Source organism: Haliotis rufescens, unplaced genomic scaffold, assembly GCF_023055435.1.
Source record: "Haliotis rufescens isolate VD_foot unplaced genomic scaffold, xgHalRufe1.0.p SCAF_8, whole genome shotgun sequence".
NCBI lineage: Eukaryota > Metazoa > Mollusca > Gastropoda > Lepetellida > Haliotidae > Haliotis > Haliotis rufescens.
In genome coordinates, this window is record NW_025964372.1 from 46,586,601 (window position 1) to 46,613,258 (window position 26,658).

General features: G+C 39.8%; 1 protein-coding gene and 1 long non-coding RNA gene across 5 annotated transcripts; one reads left to right on the top strand and one right to left on the bottom strand.

Moving 5' to 3' along the window:
- Nucleotides 1–7,946: 7,946 nt before the first annotated feature.
- Nucleotides 7,947–13,232, bottom strand: LOC124143587. Of its 2 annotated transcripts, none has more exons than XR_006862305.1 (3): nt 13,218–13,232; nt 8,925–9,048; nt 7,947–8,239 (listed from the first exon to the last, which is right to left on the bottom strand). It is a non-coding gene; the product is annotated as an uncharacterized LOC124143587 (long non-coding RNA). The 2 variants fall into 2 exon arrangements; XR_006862306.1 differs by lacking the exon at nt 13,218–13,232 and adding an exon at nt 11,652–11,665.
- Nucleotides 13,233–14,966: 1,734 nt separating this feature from the next.
- Nucleotides 14,967–21,746, top strand: LOC124143616 (histidine N-acetyltransferase-like). Of its 3 annotated transcripts, none has more exons than XM_046512642.2 (5): nt 14,967–15,020; nt 15,940–16,175; nt 17,717–17,886; nt 18,860–19,093; nt 20,586–21,746. In XM_046512642.2, the coding sequence occupies exons 3-5, from the start codon at nt 17,725–17,727 to the stop codon at nt 21,105–21,107; spliced, it is 918 nt and encodes a 305-aa protein (XP_046368598.2). In that variant the 5' UTR covers nt 14,967–15,020; nt 15,940–16,175; nt 17,717–17,724; the 3' UTR covers nt 21,108–21,746. The 3 variants fall into 3 exon arrangements, with proteins under 3 accessions (XP_046368598.2, XP_048245360.1, XP_048245359.1); XM_048389403.1 differs by lacking the exon at nt 14,967–15,020 and adding an exon at nt 17,024–17,092 and having other exon boundaries at nt 15,481–16,175; XM_048389402.1 differs by lacking the exon at nt 14,967–15,020 and having other exon boundaries at nt 15,482–16,175.
- The last annotated feature ends 4,912 nt before the right edge of the window (nt 21,747–26,658 follow it).

A 26,658-nucleotide genomic window follows, 5' to 3' on the forward strand; every position in this document is an offset into this window, starting at 1 on the left:
AGGATAAACATTGAATGAACATGTAGCTTATTAAAAGTAGCTCCTACTTGGGTACCTTATTTGCATCGCAATAAGATCGTGATAAGATTGTCCATCGGATTGATTTATCGCATCGCTAACACTGTCTATTACATCATAATCCACAGTATTCCTGTTACGTGCTTTGACTTTTCATAACTCCTCACATGTACGAACTGTAAATGTTTTTAATGTGTATTGACCTTTTGTATATTATTTGTGATAAACAGAAGTGATTATGTCTTCTTGTCATTGTTGGTATGCATACAATTAATATGAACCGTTCAATCTCTGGATGACTGGATGTAACTAACTTATCTTCTTTTTGTTTTACCCCACTGTAAGCCATATCCCAGCTATTTCAGGACTGAGTGAGTGAGTATGGTTTTACGCCGCTTTTAGCAATATTCCAGCAATATCACAGCGGGGGACACCGGAAATTGGGCTCCACCGATTGTACCCATGTGGGGAATCGAATTCGGTTCTTTGGCGTGACGAGCCGACGCTTTGCCCACTAGACTACCCTAACGCTCCCAGCTATTTCACGACTGAGTGAGTGAGTATGGTGTTACGCTGCCTTTAGCAATATTCCAGCAATATCATGACGGGGGACACTGGAAAATGGACTTCACACATTGTACCCATGTGAGGAATCTTCAGCAACCTATGCTTGCTGTAAAAGGCGACTATGCTTGTTGTAAGAGGCGAATAATGGGATCGGGTGGTCAGGTTCGCTGACTTGGTTGATGCATGTAATTGCATCCCATTTGCATGGATCAGTGCTCATAATGTCAATCACCGGATTGTCTGGTCCAGACTCGATTATTCACAGACTGTCGTCATATAGCTGGAATATTGCTGAGTGCGGCGTTAAACAACAAACAACAAACAAACAACAAACAACAAACAAACAAAGCTACAAACAACCTGACACTCCATTACTCAATGAATGCATTTATTAAAAAATACATTAGCATTTGATATTACATAATGTATGTCACATCACTTGGAGAGCAGGTTCAAGACAACCAGAGCATTTTATATTTACATATATGCATTCGAAACATGCAGTCATGACATGAAAAGGTCCTTCACGAAAATAGGCACCGGCTGTCAAGAACCATGACATTCCAAAAATATTAAAAATGAAATGTGTCTGGAAAGTATCAAATGATTTCACATAACATGGCAAATACCTTCAATACTTGCATTATAAAACCTGAAAACAATTCTGTGATACAAAATTTACTGGCAGGAAAAGTCTTTTTGTGTATTCAGCGCTAAGATTTATTTGCATCGTCAACTGATATTTTTATCTGATATTCATCAGCATATTCAGGGTTATGAACTACCGGTATACTCAAACTAGAGGAATCTGTAAGCTGAAGTGTTGTAGTTGTCTCCAAAACATGTGGTTATGCTTCATAAACAACCTGTCCAAAATAAGTTGTGGAGTTCTTTTTAACTCATGGAGACCATCCCAACAACATATTTGTTATTTAAAAATGAGACTGAGATTTTTGCCTGGAGAAAACGTAGCTAGATACAACTAACATAAAATTAGCATGGTCTTTACTTGACAAAATACTGACTGACTGAAATATTTTGACTGAAAAAATACATACAGTTACCGGTACATGAATGTCAGAAAATCAACAATACAAGATAGCATCATACAACATGGATATGAATACTTGCCGCACAGGTATCTCGTGTGAATGGCCTCATTAAATGTTCAGTGTTTATGTGAGTGATTGATGGTGTTGGGCTTACACCTCCTTACACAGTTTTTATTGATATCATGCAAAATTGTGTGGGACGAAAGCCCAAAGTGAAGTCAGCTGTAGATATTAACCATTTTTATGTAACCAACAAGCATGGTTATGGCAGAGTGTTTATTCCAGCTGAAGGACTGCAGCCTGTAAACAATCAAATCCGAACCAGACAATCCAGTGATTGATATTGTTGGAAACAATCCTGCCATTGGCGTACGATGACAAGCAATCAACGAAGTCACTGAGTCTGAATGCAACGTAAGCTGCACATTTATACTGTTTGGAAAATTTATACATCCAAATGTTTTTTAGCATCATGGCAATCTACACCCAAAAGGATGCACTACAGAGGGTATATTTACGTTCTAAGACGGTTTTCTTTTGCTAAAATTGAAATCCGATCTATTATCGAAATCGAGGTGGTGAAGAACGGAAGCCAGCTGACTGACTCAAGAACCACATAGCTTTCATTTAGACTGGGAGGTCAAAGTTTACTCGGGTGCTCCAGAGGTCACTCCTATGTAAGTATCCTCAGGTTTTATGCAGAGATGTATTGTATCTGAGTAAAAGATCTGATTATAATTAGATTGACACCACCAGGTCTGAAAACCCAGAAATTATTAAGATACAATTTTTTTGTTAAATCTCACATAATTGTAACTTCATGGTGACAGTAAAACTCAATGTGTTTAAATCGTATGAGTTCTTCTAGTCATTTTAGTCCTTTCTTGATTAAACTTTGATATCTAGCTTCTGTGAATCCTAATGCAAAACAAACGTCCACAGGTATTCTTAAGTTGACGTGGTAGAAAAATGTTTATTAACAACCAAATGAAAGACAAATACTGGTCAGCATCCATCAGTAAAACCAAAATGGTGGAACCAAGATGTGGACAGTAGGGATGAGCATTAACAATATTATCAAATTAGGATGATGAATCATATATACAACTGTCACTCTTCATCCACACGGGGTAATGTTGCCATGGTTCCAGGAGCCAGTAGCCAAGTAACTTGCTCAGTGCCAGGCATTGCACAGATGACATGTTCCACACAACCACTCTTCATTGATAATACAGCTCAAGGTTCATCCCATCGTGAATTTCATCTTGGTGTATGTTAAGGAAAGTAGTTCGGTAGCTGGAATGATTATTATATATGTAAGTTCAATAATTATTTGTGCAGATCATCCTCAGTTCTTGGACTTGCATACGCTATGTTCTCATTCATGAATACATACCAATGCCTTGCAGTGTAGTCAGTATTTCTAACCAACGATTCAAGCAATGGCCTGGATCCAATGAAAGGGAGACCAGCAACAGCTAGGACCAATTAGAGTGAGTGAGTGAGTTGGGTTTAACGCCGCTTTTAACAGTATTCCAGTTATATCGCGGCGTGTCAGCTTAATGTGGGAGGAAAGCCCGAAGTGATGCAGGTCTCAGACGTTTACCACTTCGGTGAAACCCACGAGCACGGGTATGGTGCTGATAAACCTAGAAACATAATCGGGGCGAACTGGGATTCGGAACTGGCGTGCCCAAGGGACACAACTCTGCACAGCGAATCGCGGCACCTTAGATGACTGGGCCACCCGTGCCCCCAGGACAAATTAGAGCTCAGACAACATCGGCAACATTTCTTGTGTAATATTTGCCATTTCCTTGAGGTCTCTACTCCACACATTGCTTCAATATCAGGCAACAGTTGGGTACAGACAAAGTTCATGCATGGAGTACGAATTATTTGACTTCCACGACTTATACATGGCCTTATTTCATTACCTGACAAAAAGCAAAAAGTGACTCGTCACTACAACATTACATACCATGTGTATTCACAGTATCTTCCTGAGTCCATGCATAGTCCAATCAAAACCGTAACGAACTAGACATCCAGTTCGTAAACAACATGGATTTCAACGTGCAGATTTTGGTCGACTGAAGGATTTGCAAAGCATGTCTACCACCAACTTGGTGGACACAGATATTTTGCACATTACAACATATATCTTGATTATCGATCAGATCGGCTTGACTAGGTCCCGCCATTTTGTTTGAAGCAATTGCAAGTGATATGAGAGGTAGAATCTGATTGGTCAATAGGTAGGACATACAAGGGACGAAACTCATAGTAGCCACTGGTGGCGCTACAGTCCAGCCTGGAAATTCCAGCCTAGTTCAGCAAGGGTGGAAACTGGACTTGTGTCGTCAGTTAACGCCCTTGCCTCAGGAAGATGTATTCACAGATGATGGAGGAACATGGTGCATACAAACCTGTGAAGTATTGATGCTTAGAGAGGCAGGATGAAAGCGGTTTAGTGGATGTTGTTTTTATAATAGAGTGAGTGAGTTTGTTTTTACACCACTTTAAGCAACATTAGAGCAATATCACAGTGGGGGACACAAGAAATGGGCTTCACACATTGTACACATGTGGGGAACGAACCCATCTGAGGAACGCTGAACCACAATTTTGTTTTTGTTTTTTGTTTGTGTTTAACACCGAACTCAGCAATATTCCAGCTATATGACGGTGGTCTGTAAATAATCGAGTCAGGACCAGACAATCCAGTGGTTGACATCATGAGCATCGATCCACGCAATTGGGATACGATGACATGCATCTACCAAGTCAGCGAGTCTGACCACCCAGTCCCATTAGTCGCCTTTTACGACAAACATAGTCGCCTTTCACGGCAAGCATGGGTTGCTGAAGACCTATTCTACCCTGGATCTTCACGGGTCCACTTACTGGGTCTACCCAACCGCCGTATTGATAGCTGAGACGAAATACCCCGTGTAAAGATCTGAAAGATTATTTACAAGAATGAAACTCTTATAGGAAAGGATACAGTCACCTAGTGTCACATGGTCCTTGAAGATTGTGTACCTGAAACAAAAAAAACAGGCTTCATGTTTATAAAGTAGTCATGGTAATGATAATTAAAAGTTCAGTGGTAGAGAGTCCTTCAGATTCTGTCTGTAGTATTTGATCAATATATATATGACGCACGTATATAACGCACCTGGGGATCAAACCCAAGACCTCACTCTCTCCGGGTGGACACTCTACCACCAGACCACAGAGGCAGTCTGACCCTCCCAGGGGTTTATCTAGACCTGCTCAGAGGTCGATCTTCATCTCCAACTTACTGCCTTGCAAAGGTGATTTGCATTTCACTGATAACAGGACCAATAATGCACAAGAGGCTTTGATGTTTAATTTAATATTTTTGCATGAAATATTAAAATACCCCTTAATTTACAAAACAAAAAAGGAAAAATTAAAATTTGGAACAAAATTATGTTTTCCTCCAATAGTCATAGTTTGAAGTCTGAGATAAATCCCTGGCTGCATTCTTCAATCAATTCAGCTTTTGCAAGAAGTGAGGGATAACAGGGCTAATTCTGGATGTAATCCATTCACAATAACATTTCAATTGTTCAAAAAACAACAAAACAGTTTGGCACATTTATAGTAAACTCAACATGGTTTGACACCTTTTACCTCAATCACGTCAATGACAGGATGATAGTTGAAAGTGAGCGAGTGAGCGAGTTGGATTAATTCCGCTTTGAACAGTATTCAAGTTCTATCACAGCGTGTCAGCTTGTTAAGTGAGGCAGATCTTAGACATCTACCACTTTGGGGAAATCCACGAGCACGGGTATTGTGCTCATAAACCTAGAAACATAATGACGAATAGGAATTCTAACCCATGGTCATATGTTTCTGGTGTGCCCAAGGGATGCAACTCTGCACAGTGAATTGCAGTGCCTTAGATGACTGGGCCACCCATGCCCCCTCCCAAAGGGATGAGGTGGTGGACATATACGATGGTGAGAATTCCATGAGCACAATCTAGGTTAGGTGATGAAAAACTAACAATCACAATGAGGCCAAATGTGGGATTTGAATCAACAATCACGGGATGCTAGCATGCCTAAGGGAGACAAATCTGCAACTTCCAGTGCCTTAGGGGAATGACTGGCCGTTTAGTGCCCTCAATATTTAAGTGCTGGCATGAGTGAATGTTGAACGCTGCTCTCAGAAACACTCAAGCATTATCACAGCAACTAGACCAACAACTATTCTCTGAAACAGAAGTATTTCACAAGACAACAGTTGTCAATCATCTCAATAAAATATAACAAAATTGAGCCGAGAGACTCTTCGAAAACTGTATCAATCTAGACTTGCCAGCCATACATACCATTTCTTGAGGACGATCTTGTCCCACCTGGTGCCTGTCTGTGCTGCTATCAACTTTTTCAGATCCCCTATGGTGTCATCGGAGCTGAAGCTTGGTTAAGGCATCAACACGTCAAGTGAGATTGGAGTGAGTGAGTGAATGAGTGAATGTTGTTTTCTGCTGCTGCAATATCACAGAAATATCACTAATCAAGTCTGGTCTGCAAACTAGGGTTAACAGTGTGAGTGAGTATGGTTTTATGCCACTTTTAGCATGTTTAGCAATATTCCAGCAATATCACTGCGGGGGGACACCAGAAATGGGCTTTACACATTGTACCCATGATGGTAATAGAACCCGGGTCTTCAGTGTGACTAGCTTCAACCACTAGGCTATCCAACTGCCCATTGACAGCATGCGCAACTATTCATGCTGTTGGGGTACGATTACATAACTGGTGTGAGTGTGAGCTTGGTTTAATGCCAGTATTCCAGAGTGCTGGTGATGAGGTGCCTCACGCTGGCAGTGTGGGTTCCAATCCTGGATGGGACTGAAACCCCCAAATCTATGAGAATCTGTACTATAGTCTTTACTAAGACAGTGTTATCCCAATATAACATTTCTTACATTTGATAGGTTGGTAAATTGAAAATCAAGGGCGGGTAATTTAAGATCCCAAGGATCACAAGAACCACTGGAATGGATCCAGGGGTTAGTGTCGGTTTACTGAAATGGAGTCCTGGAGACAAAGAGTGAGTGAGTGAGCTGGGTTTAACGCCGCTTTTAACAGTATTCGAGTCATATCACGGCATGTCAGCTTTATGTGGGAGGAAAGCCCCAAGAGATGCAGGTCTTAGACGTTTACCACTTCGGTGATACCCACGAGCACAGGTATGGTGCTGACAAACCTAGAAACATAATCGGGGCGAACCGGGATTCAATCAAAAGGTTTCTGGCGTGCCCAAGGGACGCAACTCTGCACAGCGAATTGCGGCGCCTTAGACGACTGGGCCACCCGTGCCCCCTGGAGACAAAGAAGGACGCCAGTGTGGCTTCATGACTACATCTGCTCCTGAACTACAAGTTTGCTGAATGAGCCAGCTTTTGTGACTCTAAAAAGTGCTTGCAGATTTCTAATCTGATTTCTTGGAAAATAGATAATTTTCACTTCGAGCGAGACAATATGCCAACATCAGGTGTTGATACATATCACAGCCATTTTCTAAAAAAACATTCCACATTTAATCGTGTTAATAGGTCCCAGCTGACAAGATATTGCCATCAACAAGTTGGTGCTTAATTTTGGGTAATATCTCTCATTCTAATGGTATTGTGCAATCAGTTGGTGCATTTTGTTTCATGATGGGTGGAAAGGTAATGCTATCCAGAGTATAAGGCTTTGTTCACATAATTTTGAAAACCAATACGGTATTTATTAATGAATTGATAATGGGTAGACACATTGTGAGTCATATCCAGCTTAAATCTGTGAATTTGGCACCCAACTTCTGAAGGGTTTACCCCCTTAAGACCTTTATGTATGTGTGTGTGTTGTTCAATACAGACCAGACAATCCACATGATCCAGTACTCGATATTATGAGCAACTATTCACATCATTAGCAGGGTTCAACTGTCGTCACGCTTTCGCTTCTTGTCTGAGGTTACGTATCGTAGCATTGTGAGGATAATGAGGTACATCGATGATGCAAGGTATTAATGTACAGTTGTAAACACCTTTCACTCAAATTAACAAGATGTTCTCAGTAATTAATCCTCGATTAATCAGTGTCAACTCAGTTTATTGCCTATTACAGTGATTGACCGATTGGACTATCATGTAGGTACGATGTATTTACAGCAATCAAAACAAACAAAGCTTGTCAGTGTAGTTAATCTTCATTGTGTTGCAACTGCAGACAGAAACTGCTCAGTCCTAACTGTTGATCATGTCCGGTCAAAATTTAAGAATGTCCGGACAATACTTTTTAAAATGTCCGGTAAGCAATATTTTAAAACGGACATTTGAGATTCCCAATCGGACATGTCCGGCGCATATGACGGTTTCCGGACCCCTGTTTCAACACCATGCAGAAATGGGCATCCAGAACGCACAATGTATAGAATGAACGCGGAGAAGACGGACGCCCAATAATATTCATACCAAATATGTGACAAGACAAGTCTTGTTATTACAAAATTTTACACATTTTACAGCCTTAGAAATTGGCACTAGTCCTGTAGTCCTTGCCAATCTGTGCAATAGTTAAGGTATCATAAGGGCTAGTAGAAATTTACCATTTTAAGGGTTTTGCTATATGTAATCATTATAGGGATTAGTGGACTAAAAATGCTAGTTTCTACCCCTGATTTTATGCTTTGAACAGTATTCTGTTGACATCACAGCATGTCAACTTGATGTGGTAGGAAAGCCGAAAGTGATGCAGGTCTTAGATGTTTACCACTTTGGTGAAACCCACAAGCATGGGTATGGTGCTGACAAACCTAGAAACATAATCGGGGCGAACTGGGATTCAAATCCACGATCATAGGTTTCTGACGTGCCCAAGGGATGCAACTCTGCACAGCGAATCGCGTCACCTTTGACGACTGGGCCACCCATGCCCCCTACAGTATAGTATATGGCTCCATTTCAATACTTTACAGGACTCTCATATTCCTGAGAGGACATTTGAAATAATTAAATCGGGATTTCCAGGACGCCTAGTTTTTTAGGTCAAGGTAAAACCCTGGTTGTGGTATGTTGACACGCCATCAACCAAGTCACCAAGTTGACCACATGATTCTGTAAGTTGCCTCTTACGACACGCATTTGTTGCTTTGGGTCAATTCTAACCCAGGAATCCCAACGGGTTTCCAATTTATTCCTCTCTGACAACAAGCAACGGTGTGCTGGGGCCACACTGGGATAAAGGATACTTGCACTTCACACGAACTTTCTTTCCAAGACGGTCATTACACGTAATTTCAATCATGCTGTTGAAAAGTAGGTGAGAATATTTCAGTCTCCAAGTTGACAGTCGTGTTGATCTGAGGTTAAGTTCTGAAAAAGAGTGGAATGGCATTTACATCATGTACATTTAATTAGCATGACTCATAAAAATTAATACAACATGACCCAATCTACAAATAAAATCAGAGTATCATGGTAACAGTAAGTCATGATAAGTTGTAAGGTGAAATAAATGAAGGACATGTGTCTGTTCTCGTGAAACTCACTGAGTGACCAGACAAAATGTTCATATTTGTGGCGGCCGCCTCCTAGTTTAGAGGTAGAGCATCCGCCCGGAGAGCGGAAGGTCCGGGGTTCGATCCCCAGCCGTGTCATACCAAAAGACGTTAAAAGATGGTACTTGTTGTTACCCTGTCTGGCGCTCGGCATTAAGGGGCTAAAACAAAGACTGGTCGGCTCGGAGTCAGTATAATGTGTCTGAGTGGGGTATTCCTGTTAAAACTGCGGCATGGTATCTCAGTGTGCTAGCACTATAAATCCGCATCAGTCCGGATTAGTACAAGCAGCCTCACACACACACACATACATGTGCATGCACGTCGCTATAAAAGTGCAATAATCTTGGACGCGACGTTGAACCCCATTTCACCTCACCTCATATTTGTGGCACAGTCTTCACGTTAGCAGGTCACAGAAAGAAATACATATAGGATTCAGGTTGCCTGTTTATGCGAGGTCTTATTCGCTTGAACTTCTTCATGTATATATGTAAGACATAAACAGCGAGTGGGAGTTGTTTACCTAACAGTAAAACACTGCAGGGGCGCAGCAATCACTTGTGAAATATTTTCATGCAATAATTTTCTAAATACAACATGTACACTGTATTTGTCTATCACCATTATCAAGCTAACATGATCATGATGATGTAAATCTTAAAAAAAAAAAAAAAATTGTGTGGGTAGAGTGAGTGAAATGTCTTGTTACTTCGCAATCAGCTATATTACACCTTTATTGGACTCAGACTCTCTATTTCTTAGGAATCTTATATTTCTTGAAACATGGACAATTGTTTTATCCTGCTGACTAAACAATAGGTCTTAACTTACTTTTAACAAGTGAAATGGAGTTCATCATTCTGCACATTTGGGTGTGTGAAGAACAGATCAGTCTTACAAACAACAAAGTGAGCTTAAAAAGTATTTATTAATGTGCTTTTGGCTGTTCTTGTTGAAAGAATGAGAAAAAATTATATTTGGAGGTAAGTGACTCAGGAAGATTTAGATATACCATATTCGACATAACAAGCACCCAGGGCGCTCTCAAAATGAGAAATAGGGGGCTCTTATTAGAATAAAATTTTAGTGAGCAAAAAAACAGAATTGAAAAATCATAAATTTAGTGGTTTATGCTGACAGCCAGAAATGATACAAAAGAAAAGTATGTGCGTATTTAGACGACAGATATATTTTCCAGAATATAATTGCCCATAATTAAGGGTGCATATATCACACGAGTGCGTATTATACACGAATAAATAAGTCTTGTGTACATTGATCAATCGGAAGGGGTGCTATTTGGGATTGTTCACTAGCCAATATATTAGCAAATATTGACTTGGGCGCTTATTAGAGCGGGGCGCTTATTACTTTGAATGCGGTAATTCTCATAGGTCTCAAATCTATTTTATCACATCATGTAGTCAACTTCCCATTGACATGCTTTTCTAGCCAATGCATATATCCCAGTAGCACTAGATACTGTTACTGCATACTTAAAATTATACTACAAACATGACCGATAAACTGGTGGAAATGTATTAAAGGGGCACTGATCTAACGCAATTCCCCGGGACTGGTTGTTGCCTTTGTTATTGTTTTTTCCCAGTGAGTACCCGGATGTATAGCAGAAATCTAGACTAGTTCGCGACCTCTGCTGCGCCATTCGTAAGCGCATTAGTCACTTTTATGGGTAGTAATATAGAGGGCGTATGGTCACATTGATCAACAAAATGAAATACAGTTTTGGAGATAATAAGTAAATGTAGGTATCTTTGTGGTTAGCATCGGTAATGGTGACGAAGTTTTGATAAGTCACTCAATTGCTTGGTAATTTTGCGATTTTCGTTTACACTATTTTGACTTGCAACACAAAGTAAATATTTCACCTGAGCATTGCTTTTTGATAGTGTGTACATTTTTTACTGTCAAAATGTGTAACATTTTCAAATTTATTCAACGCCTAAATATTCAGTTATTTAACAAAGTGACTGAAAAACATTTCCATCTGTATTATTATGATAACGAATTCCAAACATTTTGATGTTTAATGTCATCACCAAGAGAATGAAAATGTTACGTTGAAAAGTACATTTCTATGTTGTTTGGCTTTTAATCCTACATAATAATCTGTTGTGATGTTTGTAGGCCCTTTTGATCGCCTTAATCAATGTGGACAGATTTTTTAGTCAAAATGACTGAAATATTTACACATTTTATAAATTGCCTGAGAGAATTACATTTTACAAATTGACGGTAATATATACACGCTTACAAGGGAAAAGGCCTGTGAAAACAACGTCTAAAGCGCATTGAAGAATTTCCCAACCAAGACGTAGAGAAACAAGGACGAATCGGTTCAATACTACAGCAAATGAAGGAAAACAAAATGCAAATACCATAACTACAACCTACCAAATTTATGTGTATAAATTTTAGGCAGCTTCCTTGTTCGAGGAATGTATCCGTGAATATCCACACAAAGGAACAATATCCCCCTCGTCTGCAGCTGTACAAAGAAACCTATTTGATGTCACGTGTCTCTGTAACAATCACATATTTTAAAAGATATATATCGTTTCGGGATATTATAACCCGTGTTCGTTTCTCAACTGATCACTTGGATTGTTTCAGGTGTTTCACATAGGTGTCAAGTCTCATGGGTCAGCTGAGAAAGCCCACGTGACAACTATTTTCATAACGTCCACGGTTCCTAAAAAATCCATTGAGTGATAGATAACAATGATCAATCAATCAACGTATTATCAGTTAACCCTTTGAACAAAGTATGTTGTTTTTACATCGGCACTTCACGCAAGGATATGTGTGTTTTCCCTTTGTTTTAGTAAACCTAGACATGTAAACACTCACTTTTGACATATCCACTGTGCAAGATAACAGTGATTAATCAATCAACGTATTTTCTGTTAATCCTTTGATGACTAGGAACGATCCGTTGATTTACAAAAAAAAGTAAATCAACTGATCATTCACCTCTTGCTGGTCTGCCACGTGCATATTACACAACACATTTCACCTCACTTCAAACCTGGATTTAGATTGAATAATTACCCCAGACACAATAAATGCCAAATGGGAACCTTTGTCAGGTAATCTATGTGGTGCTACCACTAATTGTACCTGTAATAAATTCATTAACTCAGCATCAAGTGAATGACGACAAATACACAAGTGTAGGGTTATGCGAGAAAACGTGGATGACAACAAGGGAGTAGTAATCGTATTATCGACGCAATCCGAAAACCGAAAATGCTTTCACTGCATGGATACTTTTTTTAGTGTTAACTATAACCATCTGGGGTATTTCCAAATGACGACATCCGATGAGCTCCGCCGTTCTTTTTGTCTGTTAGTTTAGGCTGAAGAAATTAATTAACATGCGCACTTTGTCGAAATCTTTTTAGATCACGGTTAACAAATCAGTGTTTATGCAAAAATGCGTAAAACAAATATTGCCTCCAGCCTCCAAGTTTATTTAGCTGTCCTTGCAGACGGTAGCCCAGTCTCTGGTCACGCTCAGTTGCGTTGCGTATCATCCGGGTACTCACGGGGGGAAAAACAATAACAAAGGCAACAACCAGTCCGGGGAATTGCGTTAGATCAGTGCCCCTTTAAACTGCACCTGAGAATATTTCAGTGTCCTTTGTTGTTCTATCATATAACATGTTTATTTGTAACATTAAAAATACGATCTTGCCTTTAGTAGTACAATTTCATTTCTGTAAATCACTGTAATAACATATTTCATATGGCGATTCTATTTTCATAACAATTGTCTACAACTGCAAGTCACAACTGAGAATCGCAAGAACTGATGATCTGAAGTGGACAAGGGTTTATTCAACAGTTTAAAACAGAATCATTGTGACAAGTTTCTGAAAACCGTGTTCGCGAAAATCACTCCTAAATGTACCAGCAACCCTGTTTCTCCACACCCAATATGATATGTGCTATACATACCTGAGATGTGTATATATATTCACCACAACAAAACTCATAAGACACGTTTCTCAACACCGGAAGTGGTTTAGAGCTCTTTACAGCGAGAATGATGTTAAACTATGAATCAGAGTTTCGACGTAGCCTATCAGAGTTACTTCCCCTATGTCGCTGAGCTCCTTCCCAGCGCGTGACACCTTCGTTACACTCTCGACTGACCATGTTTTCCAGATGAATTTACTTTATTGTTTTAATAATAAGATTGGTTCGAGATTGCAGACTAACGGAAAATCAACCAACTTCTCCTTTACATTCTTACCATATCAATTAAAGATAATAGTTTTAATGAAATAGAAATTCGAATTGACAAAAAAAGAAGTAATTTATCAGCGGTAAGTGTATTCGGCGTCACGACAGTCGTCACTTGTTTGTAAACAATAACATTCATTCGGTTGCGAGTTGAACTCCACGCATGGTTGGGACCACCTATCATAGTGGGGAGTTTTGACAGGTGGCAGCGAGAGCTCCGTGAACGGACTATTGCTGTGAGGAGCTTGGGTGAGCGATTCGGCCAAAGACTTCTCTTTGGTAATACATTACATCACAAAGATAAAAGCGTCCGAGTAATGACCTATCAAATTCAGATTATTTTTTCCGTGAAACGTGATGTTTTACTAAATGATAAATGAGAGAGACAACATGCAGGTTTCGATTTAGCGCGGTAATTGTTTTCAATTTGACCGTGCTACTGCACTGCAATCAATTTAAAGTTTCCAGTAAGTGACTATAAGAAGGGGTGAGGTGAAATTGGGTTTAACGTCGCGTCCAAGATTATTGCACTTATATAGCGACGTGCATGCACGTGTGTGTGGCTGCTTGTACTGGTTCGAACTCATGCCGATTTATAGTGCTAGCCCATGCACTGAAATACCATGCAGCAGTTTAACATGAATACCCCATTCAGACACAGTATACTGACTTCGAGCCGATCAGTCCTTGTTTTAAGCCCCTTAATGCCGAGCGCCAGACAGGGTAACAACAAGTACCATCTTTTAACGTCTTTTGGTATGACGCGGCCGGGGATCAAACCCCGGACCTTCCGCTCTCCGGGCGGACGCTCTACCACTAGACCACGGAGGCGGTCAGGCTATAAGATGGAAGGGATTAACTCCGATAGGTCACCGGACAGGATTTGGCGATCTTTGCCTTGAAATCTATAATAACTGTCAAATCATTATAATATATCAGTTGTCCGATACACATGCCAAAGACTTTAGGCACTATGTAAAAACAATTAATTTTGCCAAATGAGGTCCAAAACGTAAATAGAGGCCAAGGCTCGCTAAATACAATGTTTATTCCTAACAAAGGATATTTATCATCCCCAAACACACAAGCGTGATAACCTCTTTATCATATAATGCCATTCTTTAATTCTGTGCTTCAAAATCGCTTTCCCTCTCTCACAAACATTACCGAAACATTGCGAGTTTTCCTGGAATGCGCGAATTAATATTTATTACGTCACAGGGTAAGTGATGTGTCAGTCGGACAGTGACAGTAGCCAATATAGTTCCAACTGAAATCTGTTTCTTATACAGTGTCGAGCAACATATACGATAAACAACAATTGTTTTTAATTGCCTTTCGCGGCAATCCATCGGTCTGTCCGCTAGAGTAACTGCCCTTTGTCAAAAGGAAGCTACTCTAACCCTAGTCTATGAGACGTCACGACCACGGTCAGACGTTGTTCACAGTCGGTCTGTCCTGTCATAACGTTAAGAAGTGTAGTCAGATGTACACACAGCGACAAAACGAAACAAGGTAACAATTCAAACATATTTCGGCCAAATCCAACTATTTTAATTTGTGGAGAAGGTTTCAAGCCGCAGAGGTCTACAAGCGCAGATATGGCTACTAATCCCGCTTGGCTAGGCCTCGTGCCCTCGTAAAATTGTTTCGAAATTTATATCGCCAAAGTTGCCAAAACTTATAAAATGCCTTAGCTACGTCACATTTAGACTATGATTTTCAGTATATTAGACTGTTCTTTTGATGATAATAGCAATTATCCCTGTAGTTTATCCAGATTCCCGATGGTTAATTCTGACTCGATCGCCGAATGACGAGGGCGACGCCATGTTTGTTTATAAACAGTGAAAGTAGTCCCTACTTGACCTTTGATATTTGCATCTCTATCCGCATATGACCCCAACGGATATCGTTTTTATCCGTTGGCTTTATCCTGCCGAGAAACCTACCCATTATATGATAAACTAAGATACCTTAATAACAGCGCTGTCTGGAGTAAAGGCAATATTGCAGCTTTTATTAAGAAACACGTCACGCTTTAGGTGAAAGACAGTTGTGCAAATTAACACTTAACAATTTATATACTTTATAAATGGTTAAAAATACATCACTGGATTATCTTTGGGATCTTGTTCCACCTAAAGAAGCTAGTGCAAGCAAGTGCCATCCCAGAAATCGATTAAATGCAAAAGTATTAATTATGCAATTATTTATTCCATACAGTCGAAATATGACATGCCTGCTAAAAAAATTGTTTGATCAGGGTTAAATTCAAGGCTTTCAAAACGTTTCATGATAATACATCGATCCTTTCATATTGCGCAATGAAACCCTGACATAAACAAAAATCATTCCCGCGATTTAGCTGTAATGTTGCTGAGTGCCACGTTAAACATTGTAAACAAATCTTGTTCTTACATCGAATCAACAGCAGCTCCTCCTACAGGAGACTAATCCACTATTAGACCACTAGACCACGGAGGAGGTCTTATTGGAAGTAGACTGGCAGCTTGGTTTCAACTCCGCGGGTCAAGTATTATCTTCGAGTGTACATAAATTATCAACTGGTGTTAAACACTGACATACTGACCGAGTTCCGCACGGCGGGTGCTGCGGCCCATATTTGCGTTGTCTCTCTCAAGGTTCTACGTGTACACCCACAGAAAGGTCAGTGATGTTTGTTTGATTTACATGTTAAAAAATGTAGTCCTTTATATGTATATTCGTTATGGAACACAACAGTTTGTGAACAATACCCTGTTATAGCATGTGAGAAGACATGAATATGTTTAAATAATCGACCCGCAACTTTTTCCATATGTCCAAGGGCGTATGTTTCGGCCCTCGGGGTGATGACGGAAGACAAAACTCAGGGGTGAAGTTTAAGACGACAGCAGCCATGTTTATTGTTGATGGTTGAAATGAGTCGAAAAGGTACATGTTGATAATAACGTGACAGAACGCATACCGGGACCGAGTGGCCAATCTTCCCGGGTGGGAGGACCGTTCTGTCACTTACCTTCTGTCTGTCTCCAGACTGTCTCTCCAGGCTGTCTCCCTGACTGACCATGTCAGTCGCGTTTTGTAGAGCGAGGTATTACGTAACGTGTGGCAAGGTCATTGTCCCACGTGTATGTATAGACGTAAGATCCGGCGACGTTAGGAGGTGTTAATTGAAATTTATAGATAGCGCTGGAGATTAAGGGTCCTGCCCGGAGGGGCTTATGATAAGAGGGGATACGCCGAATGTTTGCTGAATATATTAAACAGACAAAGGGCATAGAATTTCGGTGCACTTGGAAACACATTGAACCAGTTAGGTATTTAGATAAATGACATGTTAAATAAAAGTATTAACATGGTTTGCACAATTATAAATAAAAGTATTGAAATGGTTTGCACTATAACACATATTTGAAATCATATCCTAGCTGTGGCCTAACTGGTCGAGTCGCCGTGACCTACCGTGGTGGATTTCTGTTTGCTAAAAAGTCAGCTAACGTATTCTGATTCAGACAACAGCCTGCATGGTCAGCGTCTTGTCGCACAAGCACAGTACGGGATCACGGGAGTGAGACCTTTAGGTGTGTTTGTTTAACGTCTCCACTCCACTCATTTCTCTATATGTCAACTTTCTGTATTCCCTCGCTCACTGTAATTCTTGATCTTAACTTCCCCCGTGCTGCGTCATCGACTCACAATCACAGTCTCGCTTAGGCTTAGAGATCATCTTATTCTCTGTGTGTGTGTTGAAATTGTATGTATGTATGTATGTATGTATGTATGTATGTATGTATGTATGTATGTATGTATGTATGTATGCATGCATGTATGTATGTATGTGTGTGCGTGCGTGCGTGCGTGCGTGCGTGCGTGTGCTTGCGTGCGTGTGTATAGTGTGTATGTGTGTGAATATATATGTGTGTCAGGTGCGTGTGTATGTGTGTGAATACATATGTGTGTGTGTGTGTGTGTGTGTGTGTGTGTGTGTGTGTGTGTGTGTGTCAGGTGTGTGTGTTGAGGAGTGGGGAGAGGGGACTGGTATACCAGTCACGTCTTCATGACATACAATGGTTTTGCCTGAGAGTGAGGAGCCAAACACTCGCTACCACAATGCATTATGTTTTCAGAACACCTGGCGTGTAAAAGGTTAAACCTGATGATTGCAAACCACATTTACATTCTCTCTGACTCATTCCTCTTTGCAGAAGTAACCATGTCTGACTACCACATCAGGCGAGCCACGGTTGATGACTTCGACCGCGTCATGGCCATTGGGGACGTTTACGGGGGTATTGACTACCTGCGTCATCATTATCCCCTTTTTATGGACGACCCTTACGCCCAGTCGTATGTCTACGTCGTCGGTGAGGAGATAGTAAGTAGCATACTATATGGGTAACGCTATTTTCAGGGCATTATCATTTAAAGAAGCCTAAGGTTTTCCATTAACTGCCCGACGAAGGAGGGCAGTTGAAAAGACGGAGGGCTTCTGCAAATGATAATGCCCTGAAAACGAGCGTTACCGTTATTATAGCTAAAATGGATGGAATTTGTTATCAAATAAAAAGAAACTATAACATCGGTTTTGAAACATTTAGTGCAATCAACACGAATGTCACTGACCACATTTTACAAATATGGAAACGTCATAGAACAAACCAGATGACGTCAATGTAATACGTGACGTCATTTTCTCTACCCTATGACGTCACCTAACAACAGGCTTGATAATGACCCGTCGTCAAGCAATATGAGGGCATTTTACAGTGGCCCGCTCATTTCTGATAACGTGCGGGCGGTTTAATGATAAATCTATCCATTTTAGCTATAATGACCATTAACAATGAACCGTCTCAGAACTGTTACCAGATAACTAATCCACAAATCTAAATGAAGGGATCTAAGAAATACAAAGCTAACACATTTTGACATCCTGTCTGAGGGAGATTTAATATTCGTTGAATGGTGAGCTATATTTTCTTCAACTTCTTTAAGACACGCAATTTATATATTTTTACAACACATTTTTCAAACAAATACAGCATACCCAGCAGACACTGTCATTTGTTTTGGTTCGACCTGAGGTGAATGTTTTTATTTAAATTTTTGTCTTCATATGTAAAATATCAACACCAAAGAACAACCAGTATCGATTAGACGAAACTGATTCCTCTAAGCATGAAAGACTGAGTAACGTATACAATTGTATAATTTGTAAATGTAAGTGATGACACCAGGTGTTCTCGAAAAAGGTAAAACAAATCCCAGACCAGACCTTTGTTCACCTTCTTAGGACAAACCCTGTGATAATGCATGTATAATTTATTTATGACCCCTCGTCTACGTAGGTTGGCTTCTGCACTTCTTTCCTGGTCGACGATGGGCTGACCTTTCTAGTTCGAGGCAGCAGGGTTAAGAAAGACTTCCAAGGACAAGGGGTTTATGGCCGTCTTATGAAACACGTTTACGCAGAATACAAAGACGTAGACAGCATCCAATACGACGCCATGACCACCAACAATTGCAACTTTGAAGCTAAGAAAGACAGCCTTAGGAAAACCCATACTGAAATTTCAAGAAAGGTTTGTAAATATTATACGCTATGATGAAACATAATTGGTTACTTGTTTTGTTTGTTCGTTTGTTGTTTAACGCCACACTCAGCAGTATTCCTGCTATATGACGGCGGTCTGTAAATAATCGAGTCTGGACCAGACAATCAAGTGATAGACATCATGAGCATCGATAAACGCAATTGGGATACGATGACATGCATCAACCAAGTCAGCGAGCCTGACCACCCGATCCCGTAAGGGGCCTCTCACGACAAGCATAGTCGCCTTTTAGGACAAAATTAGTTTCTTGAATCGGAAAGTGTTCACGTTGTCGATGTGGGAGCAGGATATGCTTCTACTATCACATACAACGCCCTTTAGACGTGTTATATTGCATCCCGTTCTAAAGATAACATTCGTACAGGTTTTGACTTTAATGGTGTATTGACATAGCCGGATGAACATCATTGTAATGAATCTATCCTAAAACATTCAAACAGTATTGATTATAATGAAGTTGCCGAGTTAGTCAATGTGGAAATCTTCTAAAACTTTATGAACATGACACTACACTTACTAAGAGAGCCCTGCTTATCACGTATACTAATACATATATGGTATTTAGAAGTGATGCACGTGAGAGAGAGAATATAATGGACGTCAAAAAATTATTTCTTCATACGACGAACATAACGTTAGGGGAATATGCTTGTGAATTTTGTGATGACATCCATCATATTCTCTCTCTTTTGTTTACACTATAATTACAAAATAATTATAACCTCTCCAATACATAGGCATTTTCAAACATCCACAACCATTTTCAAATATTTCCATACTTGGAAACATCATCTTTCCTATCACATATTTACAATAGTGGGAAGTATGGAAAGCTTAATTTTTCCGATGCAAGGGAGTTAACTGAGTATGAAAGTCGTCCCGATTAAGTTTCTAGGTTTGTCAGCACCATTACCGTGCTCGTGGGTTTCACCGAAGTGGTAAACGTCTAAGAACTTAGGGCTTTCCTCCCACATGGAGCTGACACGTCGCGATATGACTGGAATATTGTTAAAAGCGGCGTAAAACCCAACTCACTCACTCATGAATATGCAAAGGGTTTTGTCCAAAATGACAATATTATGATCGCGAACTTCTTTCACTTGACTTTAGTATAAATAAATCTTACAGGGATCTTGCTGTGGTGTCATCAACAGTCACTTATCAATCTTGAAATGTTGACTTTATATAATTGATGCATGATTAATGAAATCTTCTCGGGAAATAAGTCTTGCTTCGAAACATGTCTTAAGGTCGCTGTACGCTGCTGTCTGTCCTCGCTGAGCCATACGGACTGAAGAAGATGTGTACATTTATGGCATATAGTTCATGTTTGACAAAAGTTGTGTCATTTGGGATATTATAAGTATTCAGCAATTCAATAAGAACAGGGGCACATACACACAAGCACGTTTCTTGTTGAAAGACAAATTTGTTCTTGTATTGCCTCTTGTCATTGCAGAACTTCTTGAATTATCACTTTAAGATGGAAGATATTCAACCTCTCACCCCGCCAACCGATATAATTCTGGAGGAGGTCAACTCGTCAGCTATGATGTCATTATTTGAGGACAACATTACACGCGAGAAACTGTTTCCTGGAGACAAGATAATCATAGATTGGGTTCCCCTACGCCTGCTACTCTCCAACATGAAGTACATACTCGCACCAAGCTCATTAGCGCTCCAGTCAAGGGGCGATGACACTCACGTGTCACTTCTCACGGTTGGAACACCAATGCAGTGTGAGAAGGGAATCAGATATAGTCTCGATGTTTTCGGAAGCGACGGCTCCGTCCTACGTCATCACATTATTCGTCACATGGAGTACCTACGCTCGCTGACTCAGAAAGCAGTTGTATTTCAGATTATAACTGCATTCGAGTTAGGAAATAACGGGGATGATATTATAAAAGGCCTGGGGGTTCCTCCATTCGATTTTCCGATGACTGAAATGATTTATTTTGAAAAGAGTTTCAGGTGAAAAATGTCAGATGTTCACGGTCGAGGAAATGTTCCTTGAGTCATCATGTCTTAGTCTTAATTACGAAGATTTGCAACTGGGATACGTTAAAGTTAGACTCAGGGCAGAGGGACTTCTTACAAATGCATTTTTTCTATATAACATAGGCAGTCCGTTCGAAATATTACATAAAGAAAAATGTGAAACAATTTGAAAAGGTTTGTTTTGCATTCAACAATATTGCGGCTACATGACGTCGATCTGGAAATCATCGAGTCGCGATCAGACAATCTAGGGACTCATATCTCCACACAATAATGATATGATGAAACAATGCACACCAAGTTACCGCTTCTATCCTTGAATCACAAGCTGGGGACATGTCGTTTTTGCTGTTGCTTAACACGCGGTCAGCAATATCCTAGCTACAGGACGGCAACACGTAAATATTGCCATGTAATATATTGATTATATTACCAATGACAGATACCACGAAGATCACTTCTTATCACACGTGTATATAATCGGATCCACATATTTAAGACCCGTGAAGATCCGGGGTAGAATAGGTCTTCAGCAATCCATGCTTGCCGTAAAAGGCGACTATGCTTGTCGTAAGAGGCGACTAACGGGATTGGGTGGTCAGGCTCCCTGACTTGGTTGATGCATGTCATCGATCCCAATTCCGAGGATCGATGCTCATGATATTAATCACTGGATTGTCTGGTCTAGACTCGATTATTTAGAGACTGCCGTGATATAGCTGGACTAATGCTGAGTGCGGCGTTAAACAACCAACCAACCAACCAACCACATATTTAAACTCTGAAAAATACTTTATTATTCAAAGTCATATTATATCATGTTTCAAGATTCCATTTGCTTTTGTTTGTTTGTATTTAAAGCTTCACTCAGCAATGTTTCAGCTATATGACTGCGTTCTGTAAATAATCGAGTCTGGACCAGACAATCAAGTGATTGACATCATATGCAAATGGGATACGATGACATTCATCCACCAAGTCAGCAGGCCAAGCATAGGTTTATGGAGATCTATATTCTTACTGGGAATTTCTACTGGATCGTGACATGCATGTGGTGTAGCTGGTATATGTCATCAAACAGAATATGACATGATATTATCAAATGTATGTTGCATTTGCAGTGCATCTGTGTTTTACGAGGACATTAGAATCTAATAAAAACAAGCATAAACGCATCATTGACCTCGTTGCCTTTCAACCCATAGAGAACAAATATTAGCACATATCATGCTTGATTCTGATTGGTGACATTAACATTAAAATCAGTTATCTATTTTTTCAACACAAAAACGAGCATGTGATTACATCGATCTTCAGTAGTCTACATATGATGCATATAACAATGGTATCCGACAACCCATGCTATCATATAATCGGGAAGGAGGAACCCCTTTCCCACAACATAACATAACATAACGTTGACAATACCTCGCATAGCTCTTGATGTTGCACATACTGCACCTTAAGCACAACACCCACGAAATGCCCGAAACCACATACTGGTTACGACCATTGCAGGCACACATTTCTCAACACAGGCTGCATGCTCAGTAAAAAACACGATCATGGCACGTCGTAGATAGTCGGAAGCGTTGAGCTGGCAGATTATTGGAATGGGATATGCAGGAATGTATTGAAGGGAAATGGGACGTCATCATACATGATAAATGCAGGAATACCAAACAACATATAAGTTAAGATCAGGCCACGCCCAGGTCACCCTCGCAAGACAGCCAGGAGAAAAGATGGATTATTATTAAGGCTCTTTGCACGAGATCCATTTGACAACAGTACAGCTGGATACAGAGACAGAAGATTAACCATACGCCCCTTGTTAACTTAGGACTGAAAAACGGTTCATTTGGTATGGTCGAATCAACATATAAAATGGAATATTGAGTCCATTTCTCTGATAAAGGTTTTCTATTATACAATGGTAGACGGTCGTACACGTGTCTGGAGGCGGGCAAATACAGTCAAAGCTGCACACACCATTCCAGAGACCCATCCATTTTGGTTGGCGATCGGTTATAGTATGGGGATGTGTTTCACTCAATAGCAAACTTGACTGGATCACTGTGTAGGGTAAACTGAACGGACCTCGATATCAACATGACATACTGTAGACGGCAGTTATCTCCCGTTTTGACAATCAAGCGTTGGCCACAAGACCTGTCGTGATGGATCACAGGCTGTCAAGTTCGAGGGAGAGATCCACCTGTCTAAAAGTTACGACAACTTCATTCCTTGATCCATGAGCCTTTTGTTACAAAAAGTGGTGAACACAGATACAGTTACGTATCTATATTCAGTGGCTCAGGACAATTTGTCAAAAATGAAAGAAAATGACATCTGAAGTTTACTATATGTGAAAACAATATGTGAAATACTTCCTCATTGAAAACATTTATGTAACATGTAGATGTAAGACATTTAGGCAACAGGTAGGCATATCCATGGGCACCAATTCTGCTCCCCGTTATGGATCTGTTTCTTCATGCATGTGAATCGGAATTTCTGCTCGAATTGCCAATGCCAAAACAAGGTAATTTGTCCAGCTTCATATATATCGGTGATCTGATATCTTTCAATAACCATCAAAAAGCCAACTCCCTTTCACTGATCTGAACTAGAAATAAAGGAGACCAGTGAGACCGCCTCATCTGTTGCGTAAGGATTAGTAAGTGAGTGAGTTCAGATTTATAGTCACGTCGGCAATATTTCAGCCATATCGTGGCTTAATCAAGTTGTACAGTAATAATACATAAATATAGACTATAAAATCTGTCGTCAATGGACAGTAAAAGAACTAAAGTATCATAGCTATAAATAAAAAAAACTAGTAAGTAACTATGTAATTTTGACTAATCAGTACAATACATTATAAAGGTTGGCTAGATATCACCAACAACCAAAGTTAAGCCATCATACAAGGGACCACGGGGACTTACGGTACGGTACATCTGCTTCCTGCGTGGTACCCAAGCAGGATTTACGCCATCCCTCTGGCTACTGGTGATTGTTAGAAAGTTTAAGCGAAAGCATTTAAAAACAAACAAGTATTCTGCGATTAAAACCATGGAAAATGAAAAATACTTTGAATGAAATAGGACTTATGTACCCTCTCAGGGGGACAATTATTTTACGTTACTTCAACCCCCTTTGAAGGTACAGCCACAAACAATCACAGTTATAAAATCATTTTACCAAATTAAAATCACATATTTTTTACAATACATTTGATTAAAATTTATATATTAATTCAATTTCTTTTAAAAAAACAATAATTGAATGAGTACTTACATTAAAAAGATCCGTCATAGATGAAACCTGGAAATAATTATCCCTTGTGATGGAAAAATCGATACAGTCAAGCAGGACATGCTTGACTGTGATTCTTTCATCACAAGGGATACAGAATGGAGGATCCTCACCTTTGAACAAATATTCATGAGTATAACAAGAATGGCCAATACGACATCGTCTTAATACGACTTCTTCAAATCTGGACTGACAACCAAAGTAGGTATAACCAATATTTGCTTTTATTGTATGTAATTTATTAATATCCACTTGAGTGTCCAACTTCTTCTGCATATTAGGTCTTTGATATACATGTAGCATCTAATAACAGGTTTAAAGTCACTGTATGGTAGAAGAAGTGGTGCCACAGATTTGTTGAGAGCTGCCTTTGCTGCAGCATCAGCCATAGTGTTACCCGTGATTCCAACATGACTGGGCAACCAGCAAAAGACGATGTCGTATTGGCCAGTAGCAAGGCCATTATATAATTCTAAAGTATCTAAAATGAACGGATGATGTGAAAAGATAGATTTGATTGTCTGTATACACGATAATAAATCTGAAAAGATGATGAACCGTTTACTTTTGTAAATTGCTCTTACAGGCTCCACCATAAACGATGGAGCCATAATCTAATTAAGGGAATCAGAGACCTATACAAGTGGTGGAGGGTTGTCTGATCACCTCCCCACTTTGTATTAGCAACTACTTTCAACAAATCTAGAGCCTTCAGACACTTAGTTTTAAGATAATTAATATGTGGCTTAAAAGTCAAAGGGTGATCGAAAATGAGACCCAGGAACTTGGGTTCTTCAACAGCCTTGATAGGAGTGGCATGTAAAAATAGATCTGGATCTTTATGATGCTTGTATTTCCTACAGAAATGAATACAATTGGTCTCAGCTTTGGAAAACCTAAAACCATTTTCAAGACACCATTTTTCGATTTTGTTGAGTCAAGGCTGCAACTGTCTCTCGATGGTATGCATATTTTTTCCATGACGCGAAAAATAAAAAAAATCGTCCACAAAAAGGGAACCATCAATTGAATCATGTAAAACCTTTGACAGACTATCAATCTTTATACTTAACAGAGTTACAGACAAAATACTGCCTTGTGGGACTCCCTGATCCTAATTATGATGGTCAGACAGGGTGGAACCCACACGAACCTGTTAAAAATTGGGATATAAATTGAGGCCTCTTAACCGAAAATTATCATTAGGATTAAGAGTGACACAATTCTCTCCACTGTATGACAAGAGGAATGACCTCAACCTTCCCTTCATGTCGAGCAATATTCCAGCAGCTCCTGCCTTTGGTGTTCACATTTCACAACTTTTGAGATAAAATCGAGCATGCTTTTTCTTCCAAGATTTCAGCGTCATACAACTCTTGCTCAGAAGTTGTTTGATCAAGGTTACATCATTCAAAGCCTCACTAAAGCTTTCAAAACGTTAGAAGACATTTCCAAAATAGACGCATCAGTGACAAAAATGATGTCCGATGCAATTCCCTACTTTGACATACACCATATGTTCCCTTGTTTTTTCAGGTGAACAATTGACTTGCCTTTGCATGTGTTTGTGACGGGTGCCACCTGTGGGGCAGGACAGGTACACCTATTCGTGAACACCTGGTATCATCACTATTTGATAGTGATTCATAAACACATACTTATGATATAGTCGGAAACGTACAATCGACTCTGCTTCAAGCATAGATTTCTTATGACTACGGAAAGGGGTTGCTGCATCTACTAACATTGGTTTAGGATTCAGTTGAAACAGTCTAGTTTGAAGCAGTTCAGTACTTATTGTGCGGCAATAGTAATTTCACTTTGGTGAATATAACATTTTTCTTTAAAATGTCAACAATTCAGAGTACATGTCATTGTTCCAATTAAAACCCTTGTTTTCTTCATTCTGGATGACTCTGGCAAGCAATACACATCATTAGATATTGTTATCTCGAACGCATTTTGCACTAGGCTGCAAGGACATTGACTGATTCCTGGAAATATGAGGGGTGCTTACTTAATTTCAGGGTGTGTACATACACGAAGATCGATATGTAATATTAGATATATGCGCAAATGGACAGCAAAGCCGCATATTTGCAATGGTAAGTGGTATTTCCAAATTGAAATGAAGAAATAAATTCAGAAATCGGTTCCTACGGAAGAGTATATCCTACTTACTAAAGTGAACACTTCGTCTGTCATAA